This window comes from Rissa tridactyla, chromosome 7 (genome assembly GCF_028500815.1).
Source record: "Rissa tridactyla isolate bRisTri1 chromosome 7, bRisTri1.patW.cur.20221130, whole genome shotgun sequence".
Lineage (NCBI taxonomy): Eukaryota > Metazoa > Chordata > Aves > Charadriiformes > Laridae > Rissa > Rissa tridactyla.
Genome location: NC_071472.1, coordinates 52942398 through 52969873, shown reverse-complemented (window position 1 = coordinate 52969873; position 27476 = coordinate 52942398). Strand labels below are relative to the sequence as shown.

Below are 27476 nucleotides of genomic sequence, written 5' to 3'. Positions count from 1 at the left end.
GATTTTTAGTTCTTTCATAGATGTATATTTACCAGTTTTCACAAAGACTGCAGGAATACGATTATAAACAATAAATTAGGACTTCATGTTGCTATCATTTGGCATAACACAATCAGGCAATTTTTCCTTTTTAAATATAAGGCAACACAAGCCAACACATAATTTAATCCGTCTTTAGTCAAATTGCTTAACTTTGCTAAAGAGTTACCACTAAAGAACGGTTTATAGTACACTTGAAAGAATTTAAATAATGACATGATATAAGTGTACTAACTTACGCAAGGAGTCAGAAAACGTACTCTGCTAAGCTTTGAAACCTAAATATTTGTTACAGCCCAGGACTACACGTCTAAATTAAAAAAATACAAATAAATGTTTTCTAATTTTTCCATTTACGAAAAACTTTTAAGAATCTCTAGCCAACTAAGACGTCACTTCAAAACTTGTTTTTTTTTTTGTTTTTTTTTTTTTTCTTTTTTAAATTTTGTATGATGTCTTAAGATTTTTTTTTTTTTAAACCATGCTCGTTAAGGAAAGTTCAAGGAGCAAATACTTAAGGCTTTGTTTTTCAAAGGGCTGTGAGGGAGGCCAGTGGATGGCAGAGGCCAGTGGGTTCACCCATACACAATGCTACTCAAACCCACACTACCAGGCGACATTCATACAGAAATATTACACTTAAAAGTTACAGTGTAGAGCAATATTTTTAGCCAGTGTACATAGAAAGAATCAATGCATTTGTTTTTTTTTTAATTTTTTCTTTTTTTTTTTCCTTTTTTTTTTTTTTTTTTTAATTTCCAAACTTGATTGTGATCATTATGTTCAAGTATTAGTCTCATTAACAGAGATGAGGAATTTTCTACTTACAACAAATTCGGCTGTTAGAAAGGAAAGGTATGTTTGGGTACACTGAGGAGAACAAGACGCTGAGGTTACCCAATAGTTAGTGTCCTACGGTCACCGACTCCACTAGCTGCTGGAAGCGACGTGGGAAAGGAACAGAAAGAATTAGGCACCGAGACCCTGGGAAAAAGGGATGTTATAAATAGCTTCGCTAATTCCCAGAGAGAATTGTTCCATTAAATCTGCTGTGGCGCTTTGATGGAGAGGAATAGGGGACTGTGGGTCCCACAGCGGCTCATGAGCGGAGCTTCGCTCCCGATCAACCTCCTCCCGTCCCGTCGGTGCCGCTGCTGCAACGGGACCATGCCAGGATGCCCCGTGCGCCCGCTCATTGCACCGGAGACGAGCTCGAGTTACGTCTCCTCGCCCTGAAAATTAATTCTAGCTACCGGAAAGGTGACTGAACCCTTTTTGGAGTTGTCCATGGGTCTGGATTCCCTTCACGTCAGGACGGCCAGACTCCTAGCAGCGAGGGGTTCGTACAGAGTCAGCTCTTACGCTGGCGAAAGGGGAGCGGGGAAGGGAAATAAGATGCAGAAAAAAGGCAGCTACCTACAGCAGCTATGCTGCCTATGTCCGAAAACCACCATTCCCCCCTCCTCCATACCCTGTCCACAAAAAAAAAAAAAAAAAAAAGTGTCAGAAAAATCTGCCAGAGACTTTTGACTTTGGACAAAGTCTAAACGATAAATGCAGGTGTCTCGTCAAGAAACAGCTGAAAAGCTTCTTCCTATATTAATGCCTAAATACATACCCTACTAGCTCTTTTCAAACGTAGGCTTCTTTTTCAATTAAATAGGCCTCTAGACAGTGCAAATGGTCAATGTTTAATGCATTAATGAAATGGGCTTTGGAGTTGAAAATAAGCCCTGCTTCCTGACAAATTCTGTTGCTCTTAATCTTCAGAGGAAATTGAGATGGAAATTTAAGCAGCTACGCTACCTCGCTCTTGACGGAGCTGGCGAACAGATGCAACTGCGAAACCCTGCAGCAACTCAACATCAGTCCAGCGAGTAGCTACTAAGCAGAAGGCAAAAGCTGCACAAAGGGGATTCTGCGGCGAGGAAACAGCTGTGGCGTGAAGTAGTGTAATGAAATTCTTTGAAACAAAAGGCATGTTAAATATTTGATGCATAAAGGAGATAGATAACACGTAAGCAAAGCTTTTAAATATACAGTATGTCTTCTTCCAATGGTTACTATAATGATCACACAAGTTTGCAAGTTAAAAATGCCTTGCTTATTAATTAAAATTAAGACTAAACCTATAATTTTGTCTGTGAAAGTGACTGCAGCCTATCTATACCCTGGGTGTTGAATATGAAGATTTCGACTATCGGTTGGTTCAGGTGCTCGGTTCATGGGAGGCCGATGGACTTTTCCCAGCACGGCCATGCTCTGATCTCTGAAGCAGGACTGCTGGAAGTCCCCGCTTAGGTAATCCATGGTCTGCATCACATTATTCTGGCTGGATGGGCCAGCTCCAGCTCTGTAATGAGTTCCTCCTGCACAATCTAGCGGCGCTCCTGCTGGCTGTCCCCCGTGGAAAGGCATGGCGAGGTCCTGGGACCCAGAGCTGTCACTGTTGGGTGTGGGCAGAATGTTATTCCAGATGGGCTGGAAATAGTGCCCATTGGTATATGGCAAGGGTCCCTGCAACCCATTCACAGGTGGAGAAGGCGTAGGCTTCTCGATGGGGGGCTTCAAGGTGAACGACTGGCCCATGCACAGTTCTTGAGGGTAGTTTGAAGTTTTGCCAGGAAAACTCTGCCCTGCGATCTCCCTCTGAGGGTGCTTCCCTGCGAGTCCAGCAGGCCCAGCAGCATCCCCACACATTTGCTGCAGATGCGCAAGCTGGTGCTGGTTCCACGCAACCGATTTGATTTCGTTCTGGTACGCGGGCGGCACCCTGTTAATATTCACCATGGGCACATTAACAGAGGCAGGAGGAATAGCAGCAGCAGCATGATCTACAGGGTTTACTACACAGGAAGGCATGGGTGTAGGGACATTGTGAGTAGATACCCTGGTACTTGCATTGATAAGCAGGTTGCGACTTATAGGGCTGGGGTTTGCAATCTGTCCCTCACATACTGAGGTAGTGCTAATGCCAGCTCTGGCCTGGCAGAACTGGTTAATCTGGTGCACAATGCTGCTCAGGTCCGGTGGCTGGTTCTGCTGCAGGGTGGCAGCCATAGAGAGGGGAATGGTTGAGGTAGACACGGTCACATTCGGCGGCGCATCTGCATCCGGCATCTTTCTGCTTCCATGTAAACCTGGCTGCAGCAAAGGATTCGGGGGGTGCTGCAGAGTCTGGTGTGCCATGGTCTGAGGATGCTGCAAGCCCTGCGGCTGCTGCATATTCTGAGGGTGCGGCAGCGTCTGCGGCTGCGGTATCCCCTGAGGGTGCGGTAAGCTTTGTGGCTGTGGTATACCCTGAGGGTGCTGCAAAGTCTGTGGCTGCGGTATGCTCTGGGGGTGCGGCAAAGTCTGTGCATGCTGGAGAGCCTGCTGGCGAGCAAGCGCCTGGGGGTGGGTTAAAGTGCTAGGTGCAACGTATGGTGTGGAAGGGGGGTTCATCATCGCTTCCGGCAGCAGACGCGTGCGTGTCCCGTCAAAGTCTTTGATAATTCCTTTCGCTGGAGATTTGACTATCGCCAGCAGGCCTGTTTTCGTGGTGGCCTGAGATGGGTAAGGACTGTACCTCTGCCCCGAAGTATCAAGTCCGTTCACAGTACGGCGTATGTGTTTCCTCTGGGGAACCTTGACACTGTTTGGAAAAATTTTTATAGTCAGTGGATTGTTGGCGACCTTCTTAGCATAAGCATCCAATTCTGCTGGGGTAGGATACTGTGCAGATCTCATTTTCTGTGTAGTGTCCCCTGTGGAGAAAGGAAATTTGTCAATACCGATTCTGGTAAGCAAGGGATCAACCCCAGGGCAAGAAAATTGCACAACAAGGGTAGAAAATCTCCAAGGAATCAAGAGGCAAGAACTTCATCTTCCCAGACCAGCAGACTGAGTACCAGGTACCTCATTCCCTTTATTACCTGGTGACCAACACAACCCCCAGTTCAGCTTAAGGCAAGACCTGCCCAGGGGAGCAAAACGAAACCGGTGTTTTGATCAGAGTACGTTTACAGTTGGACGAAAGCAGGTAACGTGCTATGAACATCGTACTGTCTCCAGCTTGAAATATTTCTTACGGTTTGCGGTGGTGGGTTAGTTTCTATTCTCTTAATTTAAGGCTGCCTCCCCATGGCTCTTCAAGCCATTCTCAGTATCTTTACCGTGTAATTCAGAAATCAGAAAGTTATGAATTAAACATTAAACCCGTGTAATGCTGAGGTGGGAACCATACGAAGCACTTCAGCTCAAGCCTCCATTTACATCTGAGTTCTTTTCTAGACGCTGACATCTGAAAGCACTTTGAGTGTCTTTTCGTCCATTAGGAAACCCTTGTCAGTCCAAGTTCAGCAAATGGAAGGACGCTACACTTGCATTATTTTATGGCTTGCACTCATTTCTTCAGCTGCATTTTCAGTGTGGCACCTTGCTTGGGACAGCATCCTCATACCACACAGCAGAATTACGCGATTACCCCACAAGATTAAAAACATGCCACTCCCCAGACACAGACAAAAGACTTCTGGAGACAGGAGTTGTGGTTTCACTTACTCCGATTTACCAGATACCTACCTTGCCCACAAGCTTGAACTGCTTCAGCAGCTTCAGAAATCTAGGGAAATGCTTGTGCCTCTCTGGCTATAATCGCATTCCAAGCGGAGAGTACAGCCGTTCCCCTACCACAGCTCTGCTGCTTAACTCCTATGGGACTACTGCTTTAGAAGTGATTTTATAATCTTCAAATAATGGCTTGCAGCTTTGACAATCCGATTTTGCTTTTGCTTGATTTCCCCACCACCACCTTACAAACAGTTGACTGGAAAAAAAAACACCCATCCTTTTTGTGAAAATTTTCAGCATCCCCATGCCATCTGCTGCTGTGCTGAGAGAATGGGAAACGTGGCAGCCAGCTCCTCCAGAGCCCAGGAGCACCCCAGCCCCACATCTGGCCCCCTGACCCAAGGAAATCTAATGCTCCAGTAAAGAGCTCGATGCTCCCAGGCAAACAGCCCTTCCTCTTGAAAATCCACCTCTGATTCTTTTAAGCAAATTGCCTGCAAAAGGCTCCTGAATACACCTTAAGACCGAGTACCACCCATCTCTCTCTCGTTGCATCCTGCAGCTTCCAGTCATCACAGGTGAAGGAGAGCAGCACTGCTCTACGAGCACACGCTTTCAGAAAGTGAGGGCTAGAAAAATGGAAAATAGGATGGATATCAAAAGAAAGGATAATTACAGAAATAATAAAAATATCTTTTGTGAAGCAAGAAGCTTTGCAAGCAGGATGTCTTGCATCTCTAGCACAGCACGTGCCACAGCCCCGGTTATAGTCTTACTCTCCGTGCTGTCCAAACACTGGCACGTACCACCCTTCCCCTTAATCAAAGGCAATGCTCATTTGATATTAACCGGAAGATCCCCGTACCTGCTGCTGCAGGCAGGCGGTTTCTGTCTGTCCTTTTGAGCGAGCTGCTATGCTCCTAACACAGAGAAGAGCCTCTGGATGGAGTCTGCCAGTCCTACCTCGCCTCAACAGCCAAGGCCTTCATCAACTCTCAACCTTTATTTTTAGCATTGCCCACACTCATCAAATTCTGTTTCTTCCCCAACTCACCATGAATCAGAGAACCATCAATAACAGACAAAGGAATCCACTCGTGTGTGTATTATGGTTTACGTTACAGTTATGGCTGTTGTCACATAAAGCTTGTATTTTCAAATAAAAGAAAAGTTGATACTTTAAGACACCTTTACCATCAAAATTTCCCAGCCTGGTTTACATTTCTATAGGCATATTAGCAAATTAGGTGATAAATATAAATGCTGAACAGATACACTAAATATTTTTTTACCCAAGTATATTTTTCTGTTACACGGGAACCGCGATGGAAGCTTTTAGAAAGCAGCTAAAACATCAATGTGCAAACAGGCTGCAGCTATCGGTTACAACACATCTATAATCCCGAATGTGGCACAACTCCTTCCTCTGACGAGAGAAAATAACCCCTCAGTTAAACTTAAATGATGCACCAACATCAGGTTTAGCATCCTACCAAATGGCAAACCATATTTTAAATCCCTTGGACAGGATCTTCTGAAACCAACCGCCATTTCAAACAGAGCCCGTTCTGCGTACAGCTAAGATTACGCCCCTTTTACTACGGACTAACTCAGCCGTTCTACTTCGGCCTGACCGAGGTGATGTATTTCTGAGTGCCCCAAGGTGCTCCTTAAAATGTACTTTGTTAGCAGTTCCACAGGCAAGATTTGATGACTGGAATAATTAAGGTAGCAAAAAATTAGGAGAAAGGAAAAAGGCATTACGGAGTGACCAAGAGTCTACATATCACATACAAATACCCTACAAACCAGTAAAGAACAATTAGGCCTAGTTACTAAGTGAATGACAAACCATCTAGAATAGACCGAAAGAAAATGCTGATATTAAAATACTACAAGTGCAAGAATTCTGGATCAGGCCGTAAAATGGTGAGGAGGACGGCAGACGAACAAGATACATCAAGAAAGCAACAGGATGAGCTCTACAAGTTACCTAATGGTAAATGCAAGGCAGATTACTTTTGTTGCAAAGTAATTATTTCATGTTTACTATAAGGTAAAGTGTGCAGATGAGCAATTACTCCAATAAATTGGTGAGCTGCAAGTTCACACTCCTGCTAAATCCCGTGGCAACCAATTCATCTGGTCACATTCCTGTGCGCGTCTCTCCGCTGGAGCTATTTTTATCATGAAATGAGATATATTCCTCTGCCTCACCTCAGCACTAATGTAACATCTTTTAAGAGCATTTCACATTAAGGCTTTAAAACCCACTGCTTTTAGAACCGCCTATGGTTAAATTTTCATTAACATTACACAAAATACAAACAGGCCTTCAGGATTCTACCCTAACGAGAGCATCTGCGTTGGGACAAGTGAAAAACAGCTGTGCCCGTCTTCTGCATAAAAATCTCAAGTGCAGCAGTTTCTCTACAGATTTTAAAGAAACGGCCCTCATCCCTAGAAAGGACTCTATTTTAGCTGATGACCCCATATTCAGTCCCAACCTGCTCTTCCCTCTTTTGTCCCTCCCACAAAGCTCTCCAAGAACCACTTTTCACCTTGACTTTGCACCACTGTCACGAAAAATCACCCTTTTTCTCCCAGGCCCAACCACTACTGTGGGCACTGCCCGAACAGTCTTGCCACACAGATCCCAATTGACTGCTCAAATTTATACTGGAGTCGCTGGGAGGAAGGAGAGAATACCAACACGGAGTCAGTGAGAAATCCTCTGCGTGGATAAGGATGAATTTCAGGGTTAGCCTTTCCTGTGATGCCGATTGAAATTCAAAGAAAATACTGAAATTGGAAGTCCTGCAGTGATCTTTTTCTAAGGGAAAAAAATATGTGCATATTAATCCACAAAACTCCTACTGCACAGACCATCTTTAAGAAAAATGCCTCTTAGTTGAAAGTGAGTAAGAAAAAAAGTGAGCTAATGTGGATTTTTAAGTGTTAATAAAAAGTCTGATCCAGAAAACTACACTTAAAAAATTATTAATACAAACACTGTAAGTCTGAATAAAGGCTATCATGTGGAGTTCTGTGCCATTTCTAAAAGCAATAGCGCTATTATTAAAGCCTGCTTCCAACCCCCCCATCAAAAGTCACAAGTCACCATTCATTAAAAATGCTCATTAACTCGTCTTTCCTTTGGCCAGGGGCTAGACTACTTGTGCATATACAGTACGGAGAGAAATGCACCAATTAATCTTACACACATCTGCAGCAGGGGTGAGGAGCAAGGTCTGCACGAGCAGCTTCATTTTCCATATAAATCAGAACAAACTGGAACAGCTGAGCATTATCGCTGCCAGCCAGTGCCTGCCAGCTACTTTATGTCCTAAATTCTTGTAAATGCAGTACCAGAAGCTCTTCACTAAGCAGGATGCAGCAATGCTTTCAGCACAGGGATAAGCAGTTCTCACAAACAGCATCAGGTACCATCAGGTTAAGTAACTGCCCACATACCAGCACGCTGCCTCGTAAATGTGTAATTAGCAAATACCTGATTTGTGCACAGCTACCCTCACACGAAGCTCAACAATTTGCTTTCAGAACAAAGCTTTCCCATTCACCAAAGAAACTTCGCGTAATGCAAGGGCCCAGTCACGTTCTCACCACAGCAGCCTACCTTTGGAAAAAGCACGTTTCTGTCAGCAAACCTCAAACTGGAAATGGAAAAGAGAAAGGAGGGGAACGTCCAGTTTCATACCATCTAAGGAAGTCCTGTCGTGAGTAAAGATTTTTACTATTGCTGAAATCATCGTTACAATTACCAAGCCCATGGAGTCGGCAAAAATGCTATGCAAGTGCTGTGGGGGAGCACAGGTGTGTACGTGAACAGTGTCATTCACCTCTGGCAGGACTTAAGCATGTCACCCTTAATTGGAAAATGATCTTACCTATATTCAGTAGCACCACCAGTCTTAACATAATAACCATTTTAGCTATAACTGGAGGGTAAATTACTTGGTTTTAAAGAGCAACAGGTCCATCAGCAAAGTGAGGGTACAGAGATCTCCCAGTGCACATTTCAAATACAAGAGGCAGGTCACAGCCCTAAGAACCAAGCTGCACACATCTTATGTAGAAGCCTTGGTATTCCTGAAATTTCAGCTGAACAATCAATGTGCAACTTCAGCGATAAAGAGGAGAGAGAGAGTAAGATTTAGAAAAATGTCTAGCCAGTAAACTTGCATTCTCAAGCTTAAGTTCCTCTTAAAAATGCTAGTACAACTATCACAAAAATGACTGAGGTTATCAAAAAAGAATTATCAGAGTACTCTGCAGACATATTTTCAGAGGCACCAAAGAGACATCAGAAAGAAGACGGAAACTTTGAATTTTAGTAATTTGGGCTAGATCACTAATATTTGCAGTATATGCCCCAGGTATGTAGAACAACAGAGCTGCTGACCTCAAAAGGTTTGCATTAGCCTGATCCAACTTTTATTGGTGTCTACGAGTAATTAAACGAATGGAAGTGAAGAAGAGTCAGGAAAAAGTTGCGTTAAGAAGCAAGTCAGCTGAGACACTTTTAGCACAAAATGCTTTCTGCAAAGAGGCACGAATCTCACAGAAACCTCACTTGCATTTCATCTTGCTGTGGTTAAAATTAACCTTTATAAAGCCAGGAAGGGGGGAGAGCTCGCTGCACACACGTGAACCTCCACAGCTATTTCTCAGAGCCTTTATTGATGGATGCCTTGAAGGCATAGCAAAAGAAAGAGTCTAACATTAAATAGTTTTTCCACTGTATCCTAAATCTTTATGTCATAGCTGTACCAGAGCCAGATTTAACAGTTAACCACATCCTGCAGACAAAACGTCACTCACATTTCTGAAGTCCAGTGTTCATCTGCGTGTAAGAAAGAAGCTGAAAGGAGAGGTCACCTGGTCCTGGCAGACAGGCCAGCATGGCAGACAGGCACTAACACAACATGGGGCATTCACTCCTCTGCACACTGCAACAACAGAGAGACAATTCAAAGTTATAATACAAGGAGGAACACAGAAAAGAAAGCGGCAAAGAGCCATCTCTGGGTGAAGGCCTGACCAAGCACAAATGCGCAACCACCGCTCTGGCCCATCTCGTAACGGCAACAGAAATACTTCAAGAAGTGGGTCATCTACAGGGTTAAAACTAAAATAGCCATCTCGCTCTCCTCTGCTGCTTGACACATAGAGTGCAGTCCATAACTCTGTCCTCAAATTTCAAAGGCGGTTGTTAGGAATGGTAAAGAAACCACCATCACTCATTTTACTATATATTGAAATGCGCTGGCTATCTACCAGGTATAGCCGAAGCAAGTCCTCTGGAGAAATCCTGTCAACTGCTCTTTTACATTTAATAAAAAGGCCTGGCATGCATAAATTGAAGGCAAAGTATGCAGCACTCTGCCTTGTGGCAAGATTAAGCTGCATGCTACAGCTTGTAATTTCTGTGGTCCATTAGGCTGAAAGATGAATGGCTACAACTTCCTTCATTTCATAGGAGACTCGCTAACCTGCACGGCTCTGGGTTAGACAAACAGAAAGACGTGCCTCCTGCACAAAGGAGCTGCAGAGGTGCCACCATCCTCTACTGCAGAGGTTCGGCATTTATGAAATCAAACCTCAAAATGAACACACGGAGCACTAAAGCTTTTTTGTATATAGACACTGCACTGTTACCCTCAAATCCCATCATCCACGTACACGGGGGGTTTCCAGCAAGAAAGCTAACTCAGGCTCAAAGTCTCCCAGTGTTACTAGGGTTACGGAGAGAAATCTGAGTTGGAACAAGGTCTCTAAAGGACCACCTGGTCCAAGCCCTGCCTCAAATCCCCCCTGCCACGGCTGCTGGGGTCAAGCCACAGCCAGCCACGAGCACTTCAAAAAGCTTTGCCCAGATCTCCACAAGCATCAGCGCCACTATATAGAGAGTGCTTTTGCCAAAACACCGAAGAAGCAGCTTGAAAGGACTTGGGGTTTGTTATATGGCCCCCAAAACACGGACAGAGTCGAAAGCTTCAAAAGTTATAGGCTGGTTTAATCTCAGTCGTTGTTTCAAACCCCCAATTAAAACCACTGGGGAGGCATCCAAGGATCAAGACGTGTGAAGCAGAAAGCTCGAGACCGGCACAAGATGCCATGGCTGCAGAAACCCCACAGAGGCCACTTCTGAAAGTGTCTCACTGTCGAGGACTGCTTAAGCAATGTGAACGAAACCTGTGGATGACACCCAACACAGCAGCGTCAACGCTGTGTCCTGGATAGCACCACCGCCTTCATGCTCCAGAAAGCTCCAAAAGCCAATTTCTCTGTAGGGACATTTTAATGACTTTAATTTGAAACCCAACCTCAGACCACCGTCACAAGTCAGACCGCCCAAGGAGCACCTGCACCAATACAGAGAACAGCGTGGACTTAAAGCTTACCCATAGCACAGCAATTACTCACTGTGTGTAATTCATTAGCTCCACGTTCGTATGCATCTTCTCGGTTCAACATGCAAAACCTGATCAAACCAACGGCCAAGAAATCTTCTGGAAATACTCATTTATGAAAACTTCTGCATCTTCACTGTGCGATCGCTCTCAAAAGCTGACTGAGCATTGCTGACTGAGCCTGTTGAGTGCCAGTGTGACTAACAATTAAAAATAATTTTGGACACGGAATGTCAGCTTGACAACTCCATGCTATTGCCCATTCACCTCACCCACTCAAAGTAACCGCGACTCAGTGCCATGAGAAACAACACACAACCGCACCAAGCTGCAGGGACGACAGCGCATCCACCAAGAGAACGAGTGTGCATTCATTCTCCATTTCATCCCTAGGACATAGTAACGATCCACGCTACTATAAATTCAAGATCTGTAGTTGTAAAAAAGGTCAAAACCTGGATTTTCTTCTCACCCTCTGTAGCAGGTGGAGCTCTCAAGAGTCTTTCAGAAGATGTTCAGAAACGATGACGGAAGACCTGTCACATCCACAGCTTAAAGGAATTGCTTTAGGAACTGAAAAGTTGATCGACCTTTATAGATGAGATTCATTCATGACTACAAGTATGCAATGTGCAGTGAAGCTTTGTCAACAACCTGTGGGCAGCAGTTTTTTTGCCCCAAATCATGCCCAGCAAGACCAAAGAGACCAACCAAGAATCCACCTCCTTTTAATCAGGAGACAAAACCACTGTGAGTTGCCAGAGCTTCACCTGAGTAAGCAACAGAAACACTCACAGTCAGCAAGAAAAAAAAACAGTAATTGTATTTTCCTTTTTTCCTCATTTCATCAACTTCAGAAGACTGGCAAAAACAAGACCTATTTCTCAGGGAAAAGCAGACAAACAAAATTAAGAGCCTTCACTGTCGTCAGAAAACCATCAGATCACACCGTTCCCATCTCCACCTAAGCATCTACCTTTTACTCCAGCAGTGTCTGACGCTAGCCCAGGGTTACTTCCCAACCCTGCACGGCCAAAGGAGCTCGGTGTCTAACACATTACTTAACCGATGGCAAGTTTGTGTGCAGCCCCGGCAGAGAGAAAAGGGCTCTGCAGCGCAGCACTGCACTCAACGTGCTCTCCCACTGAACAAGCAGCATTTCCAACAGCAAGATATGCGGAGGCTTTGCTCACCTGCTCCATCATTAACGCTCATTATAGCCTGAACACTGTGCCTCTTTGAGTAAGCCACTCACTGAAGTGCCACGGAGAGGCTCAGCACCACGCACGCAGCAATAAACAGGATAATGGCACATTAGGAGAGAGAACAAGTGATTAAGAGTGGTCACAGCATTCAATTCAGAATAGCCAGGCTTCTGCGATAAGACAGCAGTATTTCCTTGAAGGTCAAAACATGTATTTACAGAAGCTTTAGCTCCAATACAGAGAGGAATGTTACAGAGAGGGCTATAAAGGCAAGTTGTTCCCGCAGGCGGATAATCATTTTAGGCAATGCCAAAGGTTCATAAAAGACTGGGGTGGCAATAATAATTTTCAAGGAATTACTGGACTTACAAAAATCATTTTAAGTAGAAGCACAAAATCATTCTTTTAGCTTGATTTGCAATAACCAAATTGATGCCATCTAGGTCACTGCTGAGCATTAAAAAACAGCAATTCAGACTTACATAGAAGTGCTGACCGTAACTCCATCGCTGAATTCCATATTATAATTAAAATCCTCCTCCAATTTTTGTTCTCTATGAAATTAACAATTTTTCAAAATCGAGATCTCAGTATTCGAAAACAAATGCATTTGAAATACCTTTACCAACAAGCCCGTTCTCTTCCCTTTGAGACACTCAGCACCTGCCTGCTTCTTTCTGTCCCGACTTATCTAAGACACAAGCTAGCGCAGACAACTCCAACACACCACCCAGCTAAAACAAACTGAAATCCCCCGCGTGCACTGTATTTGGGATCGAGGTGAGCATCAGTGGTTGTCTCAAACTGTTGTTACCCAAATCTCAGGTTGGCAGCGCAGGGTCCTGACACAAAGGCAGCTGCGCCCATCATCCCCTCCTGTGCTTGGCTTTATTGCTTCTAATTAGTCCAGAGCAGGAGATAAACTGAACTTGGCACGTCGAGACTTCTCACCAGCAGACTTGGCTCCACAGCGGCAACTTGTGTGGGCACCAGCACCTGCAAAGCTCCCCGCGGGGCTGGTGCCCCAGCCCCTCCGAGGACGGGCAGTGTGTTACTGGGGGAATTGGAAGGGACACAGCGAGACTGGAACCGAGGGGTGGTTTTGCACGGTACCAGGCTCAGTAACACTGTCATCTAAACCAGTCAGCTGCAAACCAGAGAGCAAGCTGACCAGTCGGCTTTGGCACCCAGCAATGGAGGGCAGCTGTAAACCCTTGACCTTTAAAATTTTTAAATTGTGTTTTAAACTGATTCTGTATGCTGCCAAACACAGCTTAACAAGCTCTGTCTTGAAAATATGTACAAAAAGATAGAGTACATTTCTAGAGGAAAACAATAATTAGATCGGAATAAATAAATAAATACCCTCTTTGAAGTGATTTTAATCTAATCTGTCTGTAGGATATAATCTTAACAGTGCACGTACTGCAGGACGCTCCATGAAATAGCTAGCTGGTTTTGACACGTGATCTTTTTTTTTTTTGCTAAGATTTATTAATAATTAAATCAAAGCATGTTAAGCTTAAGAGGGATTTGCAGTGCTTGGGATTTGGGGGTAATTGTCACTTCCACAATGACTCTTACGTTCAGACTTACCTGCACATCAGGGCGTTTTCTGGTCCAGGCAGCAGTGTCCCCTGTACTGATTTTTCAGAGTAAATCCTGTCGCCACCAAGGCTCATGGGGTAAGACAGAACAACTCACCTCCACCCATTGCCCAGGGACACCCTCCCTATAGAGCTAAGAATCAGTTCCAGTAAAACTTACCATGATATTGCCTTTCTGGACTAAAAATACGTAGTATTTTCTGTCTGATATCCAAAGATTAATATTGCCTCTGCCAGACCCAGCACTCCTCAGGCCTGGGGAGACTTTTACAAGCAAGAGTAAAAACTTAGGTGTAAAGCAACTCAGTACTACTAGGAAATTTTTAATACTCTAACACAGCTTTATCATTATATAAACAGACCACATATGTAGAGTTATTGCCAAGTTTTTTTTAAATACGCCAGTCTCCGAAGCTCCCAAGAGGCCTTACAGGGTAAGCACACAAAGGAAACACTCCCCACAAACCATCCCCAGCCAGTGAAATATGGGAAACTGAGCTGGTTTAGACGAAAGCGAGCTGGTGAAGTTTAAAGTTAGGTTCCTGAAAGTAAACACGCATGTTTGAAATTCCACGATTAACTGTGGGCTTGTTCACAAAGCTCGGGGCTGGGAGGAAGCAGAAGCATCTACCCACACACAAAAGAAAAGCTCCAAACTATTCCAAGTTTCCAGCACCCTGGGGTCCTGTAAGCTGTGCGAGGGTTGTTAAGCGCTTGCGGCTGACTGATACGCTTCGTTTCTCCTCGTTATTCACAAGGTAGCCCCATGAAATTCCATAACCGCTGGCAGGATTCACGGCAACCCCCAAGCGCATGCGGCACATTCCAAGTTCAGCATATATAAATGATGCAAACAAAAACAAAAACTAACTCGGGTTGTGAAGTTTTTTTGGTACAAATGTCTGTAAGAGCTTGCCAGGAAACATAATTGAATCCGAGCCAATTTTCATGCTCCAAGGGAAACTCAGTGTCTCATTTACCCCCTGACAGGCTGCTCAAGACCAAATGAGATTCATCCCTTTTCCCTCTCGCAGAAGTAACCTAAAATCTGGGGGTTTCAAAAATTTGTTCGCGTCAACTGCAGATGCTGAGCCCCTCACCAACCTCAGTGTTCAATACGATTCCTACCAGTCAGCCATGCCTCACCTGGCAGTGTCTACGCTGATTCTGCAGGCTTCCTGCTTTTCTCTAGCTCCAAAACCTCCCTTTATTCTTGGGCACTTACCAGAATGGCCCTTTCCTGGGACTGCTGAAGAGCCAGAGATAAATCTTACCGTTTCCTGGAACAAAATTACCAAGCTAGCACTGTATTCATCGCCGGCCGGTATCACATCCTCTTAATGTTTTATAAATGGAAAACTGCAAAATAATGCGCAGAGAGGTAGTCTTTTGAAATGGCAATAAATCACAATAGCATCGAGTGTACTTGGGGATAAATAAATAGGAAGACTGAACAATAGAAAGTCGCCTTTTGTAACACGTGGAGTGCACCGTCAGCATCTGCCGGCACAGGACCTTTTGGCTTTCTGCATTCAGGTGGACCTTTTGTAGAGCCCTGCAACAGTTTCCATCAAAATCAATTTTTGCTTCTTGGAGTTTAATTAACTACGATTTTGCTTGTGAACCATTTCACCTTTTAGGCTGACCTCCATTTATATTGTTACTCAGGCAACAAAATTAAATAGTTTGGAGGGGAAGGCAGAAAAAATTTAAATGTAGGTGGGGTGCTTCAGGAAAGAGGAGGCACCTGCTGCAGCACAGCTCAGCTCCTCTCCCCGAGCTGGGATGGCAACACTCAACACGGAAGAAAATGAAGAAGCTTTGGGGTAACAGCACTTAAATGGAATATTGTTCATATCACACTCCTCATGCCCAAGGGCTACCACTAAAGGCTTCCAGGTGAGCAATTTTGAACAGGACGTAGTGCAGTAAAAAAAGCCAAGGCGGCAGCTCTGGGCTCCAGGGGGGCAGGTACTGCCACATGTGACATCAGCTCTGTCAAATTCAGTCTTCGGATAAAGCAGCAGCAAGCTCAAGGTTATGATCTTAGAGTCTAAAAAGCCTTTTTTTAGGTCGGTCCCGAGAGATTATTTTAAAACACAGTACTACGCATCTGCTGAAGAGTAGAACAGTTGGCTTTAATTGTAAGATGGATTTTTTACATAGCTTCTGACCTTTCATCTAATTGAGGCCTAAAGAAGAAAAAAAGAGGAAAAGCTATACGTCACTTCAGTTATTAAAATCCATCAAGCTCAGACTTTAGCCTTGGGATAACCACAGCCAAAAAATTGACTTGCAAGTAATTATCACTGCTATCTGCAATAAAAGTTAATTGGACATAATTGAACTAAAGCCCTAATCTGAATGAAGCTGTTGCTGGCAAGAAGCCTGCTCCTGCTTGCACTTTGCAAATGAAACCACGAGCAGTAAAATGGACAAACACAAGGCTGCTCTTAGTCTGTCCCACTGCAAATCACAGCGCAATTCTGCAAACAGCTCGTTAGCTGGGCCAAGATAAAACCATTAAGAAGAGCCCATCCTCACCAAACACACCCTTCAACAATACCCAAGCACCACGAAGGCGTAGAGTTTCAAAAACAAGTTTCAGTTTTACTGACCTCTTAATTATACAGACTGAAACCTAAGATTGATGTCACGAGATGCTGGTTTCATCAGACCCTGAACGCTGTAAATACCAGTATAAATCATGTACTTTTTGAGGACATAAAGATACCAACTCAAAAGGTTTTCAGTACTGATAATTCACCACCTTCATGCAGTTCAATAGCCTTTCCTGTTGCAGGACCAGCTTCTTTCATCTCCCCAGCGGAGCAGACAATTAGCTGCTTTCTGTGCTCAGCCTGTGCAGGTGGCTGGGGGAAGGGAGCGTTAAACTAAATTCCTGCTGATTCGTCCATTTATATTTTGCATTTTTGTTAACTAACAGACCAGAAAGCGGTCGTCATCCCCCATACTACTTTAGAACTTCCTTCCAATTTTAATTATTAACACTCTGCCCTTCACCAAAGCATATCAAAGCACTTAACAAACATTACTGAAGCCACATAACCACTCCGAAATGGGCAAAAATTGCACACAACTCCTTTTACAGAGGATTAAGGTTTTTTGACCAGGTATGTGTTAGAACAGTGGTCTCCTCACTATGGACTAGCCTACGACAGAAGAGATTGAGGGGGAAGTATCTGGCTCACCACAGGTTCCTGATGTAATTTTGGATGAAGCATTTAATCACCCGACGCCGTGGTTGCTCCTTGTTAAAAGGACAGCAGTGGGTGACAGTTTTCTACCACTGAAGAGGACCGTGAAGACAAATGAAACTGCGGAGCATTCAATACCACCTTGACTTCTCGTGTCAGGCTCACAAGGTCACGGTCTAGGCAGCCTCATGGGGAGAACTGGAAGCAGACCACGCTTCCCTCTCCTGAGCGCCATTTGCTCACCACCGCTCACCTCCGCATTTCTGCGGCTCAGAACAGAACTTCTTAGCTCAAGAAAGCTGCAACGGAGAACCAGTGACATCAATTCCCTTTCATGACCCAAATCAGTGGCTTATTTTACTTTGCTCAAAGCCCTCACCTCTTTTTAAGCCTATTTTTAGATTTAACTCCGTATTCTGCAGCGTGGTAGGAGCTGACAGACAACACAGGCATAAGTAGGTCTTGCCAGGCGTTGCAGGCCGCTTCTAAGGCAAAGGAAAGATGGAGAAAAGACAAGTCGGGACTATTGTAGGGCCTGGCCAAAGCTTCAAAGGACTATTTCTGGCTGTGCTTGAAACACATACACTAGTGGTCAGTTATGAGACAGATGAGATACTACTTTTACCATGGGAACATATGCAAGAAATAGGAAAATTGACCTGCCTGAAGTCAAAAGGGATTTGAATAGCTTTGTATCTGCTTCCTCTGAATTTTCACTACGCTAAAGCACTCGACGTTTAATTAATTTTCTTTCTCCTTTTATATGGTAACTTCCAAGTTTTTAATGCTGGACTGGTGGGAAACAGGGATGAAGAAACAGTCTGGGATGTTAGTTAACGTTTCACAGTGCATAAATCTACACAGTCATTTAGGAGAGGGAGCAAAGGATGCTACAGTTGGAACTGTGGCAGTTCAGAGTAGAGGTCAGGAAAATACAGCATTGCCATCAAAATCCTAATTTGCCCAGGACTTTAGGCTTACATTTGTATTTTCAAAATGCAAAACAGACTCCCTGCTGGTCACTGTAACATTCACAGATGATATCATTTTCTTCAACAAGATACGGAGAGGTGAAACGAACATTCCTTCCTCCAAAGCATCCATTATCCTCGGGGCAAACTAAACCCACCTTCTTCCTACATGCTCGAGCGGCACCTATAACATCACAGCAGCTACTATAAAATACAGAGCAGACTTACAGATAGGAGTGTGCAAGCTTTCATGTGAATGTGACGGTACCAAGGTTAGCTGAGATGACTTCCATCCAAAGCAAACCCGGAATAGCCCAGTTCTACAAACTACCAAACTACAGGATGCCGCCAACACGCACCCCAATGGAGGCACCACGCGTTCCCACCAACAGACGTTCTCCATCCTCCCATGCAACTAACTTCCTTCTGCCTTCAAGTGATAAGAAACCAAAATACACATCGACCCCTTTCCCATGGCGGAGAGTCTGCAGTTATAACCTCAACATCATCAGCAAGAACGCGCACTGCCTCACAGTGTTATGTGCAGCTTTTCTACGTGTTTGATGTCTGGGAGAAGCATGAGGTTGTAATTCTGGGCTTTACTTTACCACAAAGGACATGCAAGAGCTGTGAGCTTCCTCATGCGGCTCTCAACCAGAATTCCTCCTTCTCAACTTTCTTGCCTTCCCAGATCTGAAAAGGAAGCTTTTCTTATGTATAGCAAACAGTTACGTAGGCGAAGGGGAAAGAAAACATGAAATAGCTCCCTCTCCAGTGGCTGCTTCGCCCAGATCACCATTATCATTATCTTCTCTCATTCCACACTTACTCTATAAAAGCCCAGAATTAAAGTCTTAATCATGACTTACAGAAATCCTTGTGGCTGCACATGACAGAAGGACGACAGTTTTTCCTTCTAAAATATCATTAGAAGTTACAGATTATGACAGTCCCCTGAGTAGGAAAGTAGCTATCTTCCCCTGTTTATTACAAGCTGATTATTTCAAAAAACATTTTTTCAGAGCTAACTTTGAACAAATTTTACCTCTATGCAACACACAAACAACAAACTAGACATTTGTTAGATATTGAAAAATATGCTTCGCGTCCTGTTTTAAAAATAGATTCACTTGAAAACAAGAACTATTTGCAAATAAGATGAGGCAGAATGAATTAGACTTCATACAAAACAAAAAACTGAGCTCACATATTAAGAAAAAAAATTAAAAAGTGACTCACTTGCGGACCAGGTGTGCCAGTGGTGTGTGAACACAGGTGGGCAGGCTCACCGGGGGGGTGGATTTCCGTTTGCATTGGTTATGCATGTGTACCATTTTGACCTGTACAATGTCACTGACGGTTGTTTGGTTTAGCATTTAGCTCTGGATACTAAATTAAGGTCTCACCTATGGTGACATTTTAACAGCCTATTTACAAAGCAAGTGGAGAAATATATGGCAGATTTTTATTTAAGATACGAAATGGGAGATCTCTGTCTAATTGTGCACAGTGCCGGAGCTTCCTGCCAGACCATGAACGCATCAGCTCTTAGATACACATTTTACCATTTGTAAGGGCAAGATAAGACCTTCTTCTGTAGCTGGAGATATTGTGCAGCCTACTGTAAAGATGAAAAGCTTTCTAAGAACCTCAAACAGAAGCTGCAACGCAAGTACAAACCACTCGCCAGCAGAAAATACAAGCCACCAGGCGAATACCAAAGACCTGGACCAGACACTGGGAAGGTGTTTTCCCCATCAACTTTCAGAATGAGGCGCTGGTGTCCCGCTGGCTTGTCCTGACACAGACCTAATGTCCTTATCAGTCTTTCAAGAAACTCAAAGGCCATCTTATAGCAACTCAACAGAAAAAGGGGCAAGAAATACATTACTTGCAAGCAACTGTAAAAAGTCTTTGTTATTCTGTGCTTTCCCAAGAAGCATGAAAACCGTCCAGTTGCACGGCTGGCTGTTCAAAACAGCCACGGGGAAAGCACCACAAGCGTGCGAGATGTTTTCAAAACCTCTGCACACTACAAGCATCAGTGATTTTTGTCTGCAGGCCTGATAAAACACTTCAGTGTGATCTGACCAGATTCCTTTAACAGCTGCCAACACATTGCCTTTATCCAAAGTTTACACTCACAAAAGATTTCTTTTTTTCATGGTAAGTTTTACTGACTACAGGTGAGCAGATTTTTGTTTGCTTTTGTGTGTCCTTCCTCCTCTGCACTTGCCTTTTTCTTTTAAAAGAACCCCCCCCCCCAAGCAATAAATAAATTGTGTGGACAGGACACAGAAGGAGTTGTAACTGTACTACAGTGAGAGAGACATCCCTTTGCATGGTAAACACAACCTGGCTGCGTGGGCGAGAAGAGAACAAATACTGCTATTGCAGCCCGTAGGACCATACCTCGATGGTAAACACAGCACCGACCCGCCTGCACGAATGCTGAGCTCCCCGTAACCTGGGCTGTAACAGCCACGGCAGCCCTGACCTCCACGGTGCATCTGGCGCTGAAAGGCAGCACACCCCCTCCCCGCCAAACCACCGTGCGAGAGCCTGGTCAAGTGTGTACTCGAGACAGTGACTCAGGGAATCCCTAAAGCATCGCTTGATTTTAATTTCCAGACAATTTGTCTTTCCAACCACAGAACTGCTACAGCCAACAAATTCAAAAGGTAAATTTTTCTACCTTCAATTAACTGCATTAGTAATGTTTATAACTCTGTGATTGATAAATGCTCTACAGAAGCTGTAATTAATGTATTTTTTCCTTGGAACACATACTGAACCCCTTGGCGCTCAGACACTTAATGAAAAGCAATTTATCAACTTGCTTTGAATAGCCGAATCTGACTCCTTGATGCAGAGAGAAACACACTTTGCTTTAAGCACTACTACTCCGAATGAGAAATGTGTACCACAACATTACGAATGCCATCAGACACGGTTCAGATTTTGATGGGGATGACAGCAACCAGAGTGCTGAGAAACTGTGTACGATTTAGTATGGCTTAGTTGGCATCCCCTCCCCGGGATGCTGTTGAGCAGAAGATCTGCAGATGTGCTTTTCCAGGACGGAGGTCAGGAGTGCCTTTTCAGGACACCGGACAAAGTTCCAAATTATCCTGCGTCTGTGCAGCCGGGAGCCTCCTCACCGTTCCTCATGCCAAGCGGCACTGGCACGCTCACCAGGAACCAGCAGCAGCTCAGCATATTTCAGCCTGGACATGTGTTCAGTTGCTCACAAAGCAGACAAAAATAAAGTGCTTACGGAGTGTTTGAATGTTAATTTCTCAAACTGAGTGTTGCTTTGTATACTTGACATATGCAAAAGGAAAAAAAGGCATTTCGGAGGAAAGGCTTGACATCACAGAAAATTTTATGTTGGTATTAACCGCTGGGGGGGATTAACCAACCTTCAAAGTCTAAAATCTAAACTCACATTTCTGGGAGTAGAGGCTACAGATTTCTAATATAGAAATTGGTCTGTACTCCATGTGGCAGACTGAACGTAAGGATTACATATTTCCATTGCATATGTAAGTCTGTTTCCCATTCCTGCAGTGTCTTGCTCTCTTCCATTTGTCTTTTGATGCAGATAAAAGCCAATGCAGATTGCAACTGCTGATACAGAGAAAGGCGCAAGACACAGTGCGCCTTTGGACTAAGGAAAAAAAAAGGACTCGGGTCCAGACTGCTAGAGCATGTCAAGAGATTGTCTTTGAAACTACAAAACTAGAAATGAAAGCGCTGCGTTTTTAGTTGATTTGATCAAAGCGACTGGAGGGGAGGGGGAGAAATCACATCCTACAGATGCGGGCTAAAATTTAACTACTTCACACATAATGTGGGACCAGCTGATCCCATACAGACATAAATAAAGAGAGAAAACAAAGAAGTAAAGTCACTCTCGATCTGAATACCCTGCTTCCACAGATCGCTGCTTCAGGGTCTGCCAAAGAGCAACAGGAACCCATTTCAAAGCCAGAAAGACAGAGGAAGCACATACCCAGCACTCTTGCCATGGGCACACATTTTCAGCCTCCAGTGAAGAGTAGAGGAGTGAACTCCTGTCAGATCAGAGAAAACATACTCCAAATGTAATGGCTATTTGAATAAATAACCGATTACTCCCTGTGTGACGCTGCTCCACCGATGTGACTGTGGGATACCAGCAAACCGTCACAATCTTCTGGAGGAGGGCTTTGTACTGCAAGCTGTAAAGGGACGAGACCATAATTCTCCTTGAATGGAGTACCAGGAGAACCAGGCTTTGCAGAAGTACAAATCACACTACAGGTAGCAGTCTCGCAGGTCCCAAACAGCAGCACAGAGGAAACAGATACCTCTAGCTGCCATGCTCCCTAATGGAAAGGATTTTAAATATCTGCCGGATAGGCTGTGTGCTCATGGAAATTTCTAACTGCAGAAGGTGAACCATTTAGATCGCCTCTGGGCTGAAATGATCTAGGTTCTTTGCCTTTCACTAAAAATTAAGCAGAAGTCATTTTAACTAGTGAGGCAGACAACAGTTTTGCACAGGAGATCAAAAAGCTCTCCAGATGTTTATTTTAAATGAAATTCAGAAGCCAGCATAAACGAGATTTTAAACTCTGAATAATCCTTATCACAACTTGCATTAGAAAAAAAAGGGGAAAAAAGGTTCCACCCTGCCGCTCTGAAACTCTCCAGGAACGTGCAGGGTTAGATTTTGTTCCTAGACTCTTCAGATGAGAATTTGAAATACAAACAGCCCTATGCCACAATCTGACGGCTGTTAAACACTTTTCTCCTCTGTGCTATACACTTTGATGGATTCTCACCACACACGTACAGGGGCATCCCACGTGAAGGAAGATGTCTTTGACCTCACCAAGACTATTCAAAATTATGGATTGAAAAGTGTCTAAAAATGTCAGTCCTAAACCTTGAACTTCTTCTCATCTTGCTACTTCACTGAATGCCTCCTGATTGTGCAAAAGCAGAATATTCAGGCATCAATCTAAATAGCTTGGGTGTTATGCTGACAGTGTCTCTGGAGAGAGGAAGAGAAGAGAGGACAGATTTCCAATAGCTCAGATGCTTCTCTGCAAGGCAAGCTGCTACACAGCAAGAGAGATAAATAAAGAGAGAAAGTAACATGCCAGAGAACTTTCACCAAGGTCACATCAGGATGCTGAACACTACCCATCTGCAGGGGAAGATTTAGATACCTGTTCCACTACATATATCCATTCACTTGTTGGCAACAACAGTCCTCATTAAACCAAACCAGTTCTAACCACGAAGGAAGGACATCGGGAAGACGATATTAGCTAACAAATACAAAAGGGAAGCCAACAGAGGCAGTCCTGGATGAATGCCCTTTGCAGGAAAAGCCAGCCCTGTGGCGTTTGCAGAGCCCCTGCATGACTCGGGAACAGGCAACACAGGTTATCCCAGCCAAAAGGATGGACAACTCTGCTCCGACAAACCTGATGGTTCCTAGCTTGCAGCAAAGAGGAGATTCTGTACCCATCTGGGCAACAGCAGAACCGGGATCCCATCAGGAACAGGAGCTTTTATACGCAGGGTCACCTACACGTTGCGGTTCCTCATTGCTTTGAAATCAGGGCTGCGGACATGTGGCAGATCACTGCAGACAGACCGTACCATGAAGAAAAAGCCCTACCCCCAAAATATCATATCAGTTACTGCTGTGCCCTTAACAAGAGTGTTTCTTGCCTGTTTCAGCGATCTGAAAGACACGCTGGGCAAAATTTCAAGCTATGACAAAGTGATCTTATCACTTCTGTGCTGTTCTTGCTACACAAGCCCCTGATTCAGCAGCATGTAATAAAATCTTCATTTGCATGAAAAGCAAACTCTGATCACAAAGTCTTCTGTTCGACAGTCCTCCTCCCATCTACAGTGTAAAGATGCAAGCACCACCGTCATTTTGCTGGTGACTGAGGTGGAATATTTTATTGATGCTTTACTTGGAGAGGCTCTCCATGTTTTAATACAACCTTTTCCTAAAAATGTAGCAGTATTTTTGAGTGACACAAAAGCTGCACACATGGAAACTATGCAAGCACCGCAAAGTTCACACACTACGCTTTCACCTGCAATTTTAATAACTGTGGCACGTGAAGGACGTTTCACATCAGCACACGGTGACCATAAACAGTCCTAAAATGTCTTTAGCATTCAACAAGTCCAGTCTTTTCCAGTTTGCATTTACAGTGCTTGGTGTCATGACACATAGCGCTCACAAAGGCTATATTTCAAAGGAAAGGAAGGTGTAGCCATGCAAAGAACAATGCTTTGCCTGCAACAAGATTCATTGCTGTCACGGGAAACCAATAAAAACAGGTACCTTGTTATCTTTCTTTACAAAGAGACTGTTAAAGCTTAACTACGTTAGGAAACTTTTTCCTTTGGACTAAATCATGAGCCTAATGCATGTGGGTAACACACACCAGCATATGCAATTAATTGGCACTCTCCTGATGCTGCGGGAGAAAGTCCACCCTTTCAGAGGGAGGTTGAAGCCTTCGTACGACCAGCCCATGTCCTCTCCCACTAAGGCCAGTCCCAGCTCCCTGCCCTGGGCCAGCGAGCACCACCCCCCACTTCCAACTCTTTGTCAAAATTAATCATGTCCCACCTATACACCCCAAAAATCACACTGGGCTCTGAGCTAACTCAGTCAAAACAGAAACACCTTTGATCACACCAGCAGTGCAGTTCCCATTTAGAAACGTTATCTTTCATGTTAATCCAGTGGCAAAACGTTATGAGGTATGCTGTGCTGATCCAGAAATGGTGCTAATGCTGCTGCTGCCTCCTGTCTATCACCAACCACCTAACCTAGCCATGCCATGATGGCCCTGCGACAACAGGCACTTTAAATTGGGCAGCTCAGCAACACATGTATGCTGAATTTTTGAACAAGCTAGTCTAAGCTGCTTTGCTAGCAATTTCTGGCCTGTACAGTTTGAAAGCACACGGTTCTGGCCCTCACAAAGAGCAGACCTGTAAATGACATCTTGAGGATTAAGCTGATTGAGATGCAATTTGCCTAGCAACCATTCATTAAGCAGAGTTCAGAAACAGGCCAGCAATCTATTCCACCTCCTTATCTGAGCAGTAAACAGATAACAGTCTCTACTGTGTCCTCTGTCCTCCAGTTCAGACACATTGTAAACAGATTTTTCAGAAGTTTAAACTCCTACGGTAAATCTCAGAGAACAATCCTGCTCTCCAAACACAAGGAATTCAGTTTCACCAAGCGCCTTACAAGCATGGAACAGCTCTAGAAGGAGGGTAATGCAAATCAAATTGTGAACGCATTTGCAGTTCCCGTGCCTCCAATATTTTCTCACGTCAAGCACTAAGAGCCCGTCCTGGTCGTTAAAAAAACCCCAACCTTAATCACGCAAGCATTTGGCATTGCTATTCCGATCACTGAAAAAAACTCAATAAAAATCTTATTCCCTTCCTTCATCTTCTGGAAGGAATCGATTAGCACTTCCAAAGTCTTTGATAAAGGTTCCACCCTTCAGAGAAGAAAACAAAAGTCACGTCCTCCCTCCCATTAAGCATTTTTTCCTCATAAAATAAGCAAGACAACGTAAACACCACCAGTGAAAATCAAACCAGCTATTCCAGCTTGAAGAATTTAGCTGAAAAGATTAAGCGAAATCATGATTTTGCATAATTTTTTCCCCGCAAGAAACACCTGATAATATCCCATTCTGCTCCAAAATTAAACAACAAAGATTAGCATGGACATATTTAAGACTATATACCTGAATGGTTTTCCTTTGGTGTTCAGTTCTTCTGGGAAATTACTGTGACATACAGCATGCTATTACAATTAAATATGCAAGAAAGAAGAATTAAACTGACTATGAATAATTAATGCCCTATAATACTACTTCGTAAGGAAAGTCTGGCTGAATATTCCCGCAGATGAGATATACCTAAATACAAGGCACATCAGAGCTGGTAGCTTTACTTTTATGATGGAGTCTAAAACACCGAGTAACTTTATGGCTGCTACTCAATCCAAGAGAAGGTGCCAGCCATCCGTGCCTCTCTTCTCCTGCTCGCTGTCCTTCGATCTCCAGAAAAGCTGGGAGAAACGCAAATGTTGCAATAGCTGCCGCACTGCTCATCTCCATCTCGGAGGTAACAGGCTTCCCAAACACTTCCCATTAAAAGGTATAAAGCAATTATCTGACTTCCCAGTAGAGAGAATAAAGCAAATATGATGCAACAATTACTTACATGATAAGATCAGGCTAAGGTTGTGAGAAAAAACAATTAAAAAGGTTTGCAAGAGCTAAGGAATGCAGCTTACTTAAGAATCTATCTTTACAAGAAAGATACCATCAACTCACAGAGCAGACCTTCCTGTTTCCAATATACTGTTTTGGAGGCTACAGAACATCTACTGTAGCAAAGCCACAGTTGGGTGGCTGGGTACAAACTCTCCATCTCCAGCACAACTCTCCTTTACTAGCTCCTAGTGAAAACAGCAATTAAAAATATGCTTTACTTTCATCAATAGAAACCTTAAATCCCTAAATTAATATTTACTGAAGTCCTCATAAAATTGGTATTCAACTCTTGGCATTTTTCACTAGACGCCAGCCAGTTCCATGCTAACTGACACACGATACACTTGTTGCACACATTTAGCTGGAAATCCCCTGTTCCCCTCAGTTTATCCAAGCAGCGCGACATACAAACAACACCCCACCGCAGAGCGCTACTTTTAGAGATACATATTTGAAATCCAACCACCATTTGTGATCAGTGAAGCAGAACAGGGCACTAGTACTGTATTTGCTGAAGGTGACAGCCCTACAAAGACGCATCCCCCAGCTCAAAGCCCCGCGCTGCTCTGGCTGCTGGCTCCACCGGGAGGGTCAGGCTCCTGCTGGATCCAACACTACTCCTCCAAAGCAAACACAAACCGGGGGTCTTTCTGCGCACAGGCAAAGTCATGTTAGACGTATGCTAGCTTAATATTAATTTTCTATTAAAAATTAATAGGATTAAATGAAGCTTGCGAGCTGGCAGGCACCAAGACAGTTATTTTGCTGACGCTCTCGTTGTCCGGAGGAGCGGGATGGGAAGGATGGGCTGCAGTGTTTCTGCAGGATGGTGGCTGCGGGATCCACGTGCCGGCCAGGAGGGATGCGGGGGGCTCTTCCCCACCTCCCCAGAGGGACCCCATGTTCCATCAGTGCCATGCCACTCTGCTGGCCAGCAGCTCGTCCCCCTGGCCAGGAACTGATGGGGAAGGTGGAGCCCATGAAGAGATCATCCCAGCGAAAACACCAGCACCTTCTCACTGGAGATCTGGTCTTCTGGGCACTGGCTCTGATCCTCACCCGTTTGCACGCGTGCCCCTTTCTCACTGCCGGAATTAATCCCCCTCGCCAATAAGCAT

General features: G+C 44.2%; 1 protein-coding gene across 4 annotated transcripts in view; it reads right to left on the bottom strand.

The window, feature by feature from the left end:
- The window catches only part of FAM222B (family with sequence similarity 222 member B), a 38011-nt gene that overhangs the window by 1540 nt on the left and 8995 nt on the right, over positions 1–27476 (bottom strand). The window contains exons 1-3 of one of the 4 annotated variants that reach the window (XM_054208023.1): positions 11038–11858; positions 9433–9560; positions 2210–3785 (exon numbers count right to left, since the gene is read on the bottom strand). In XM_054208023.1, the coding sequence (XP_054063998.1) occupies positions 2210–3785; positions 9433–9514 (1658 nt within the window). In that variant the 5' untranslated portion in view covers positions 9515–9560; positions 11038–11858. Of the gene's footprint in view, positions 1–2; positions 3786–9432; positions 9561–11037; positions 11859–13043; positions 13063–27476 lie in introns of those variants that run through there. The other 3 variants (XM_054208025.1, XM_054208022.1, XM_054208024.1) reach the window with 3 other exon arrangements.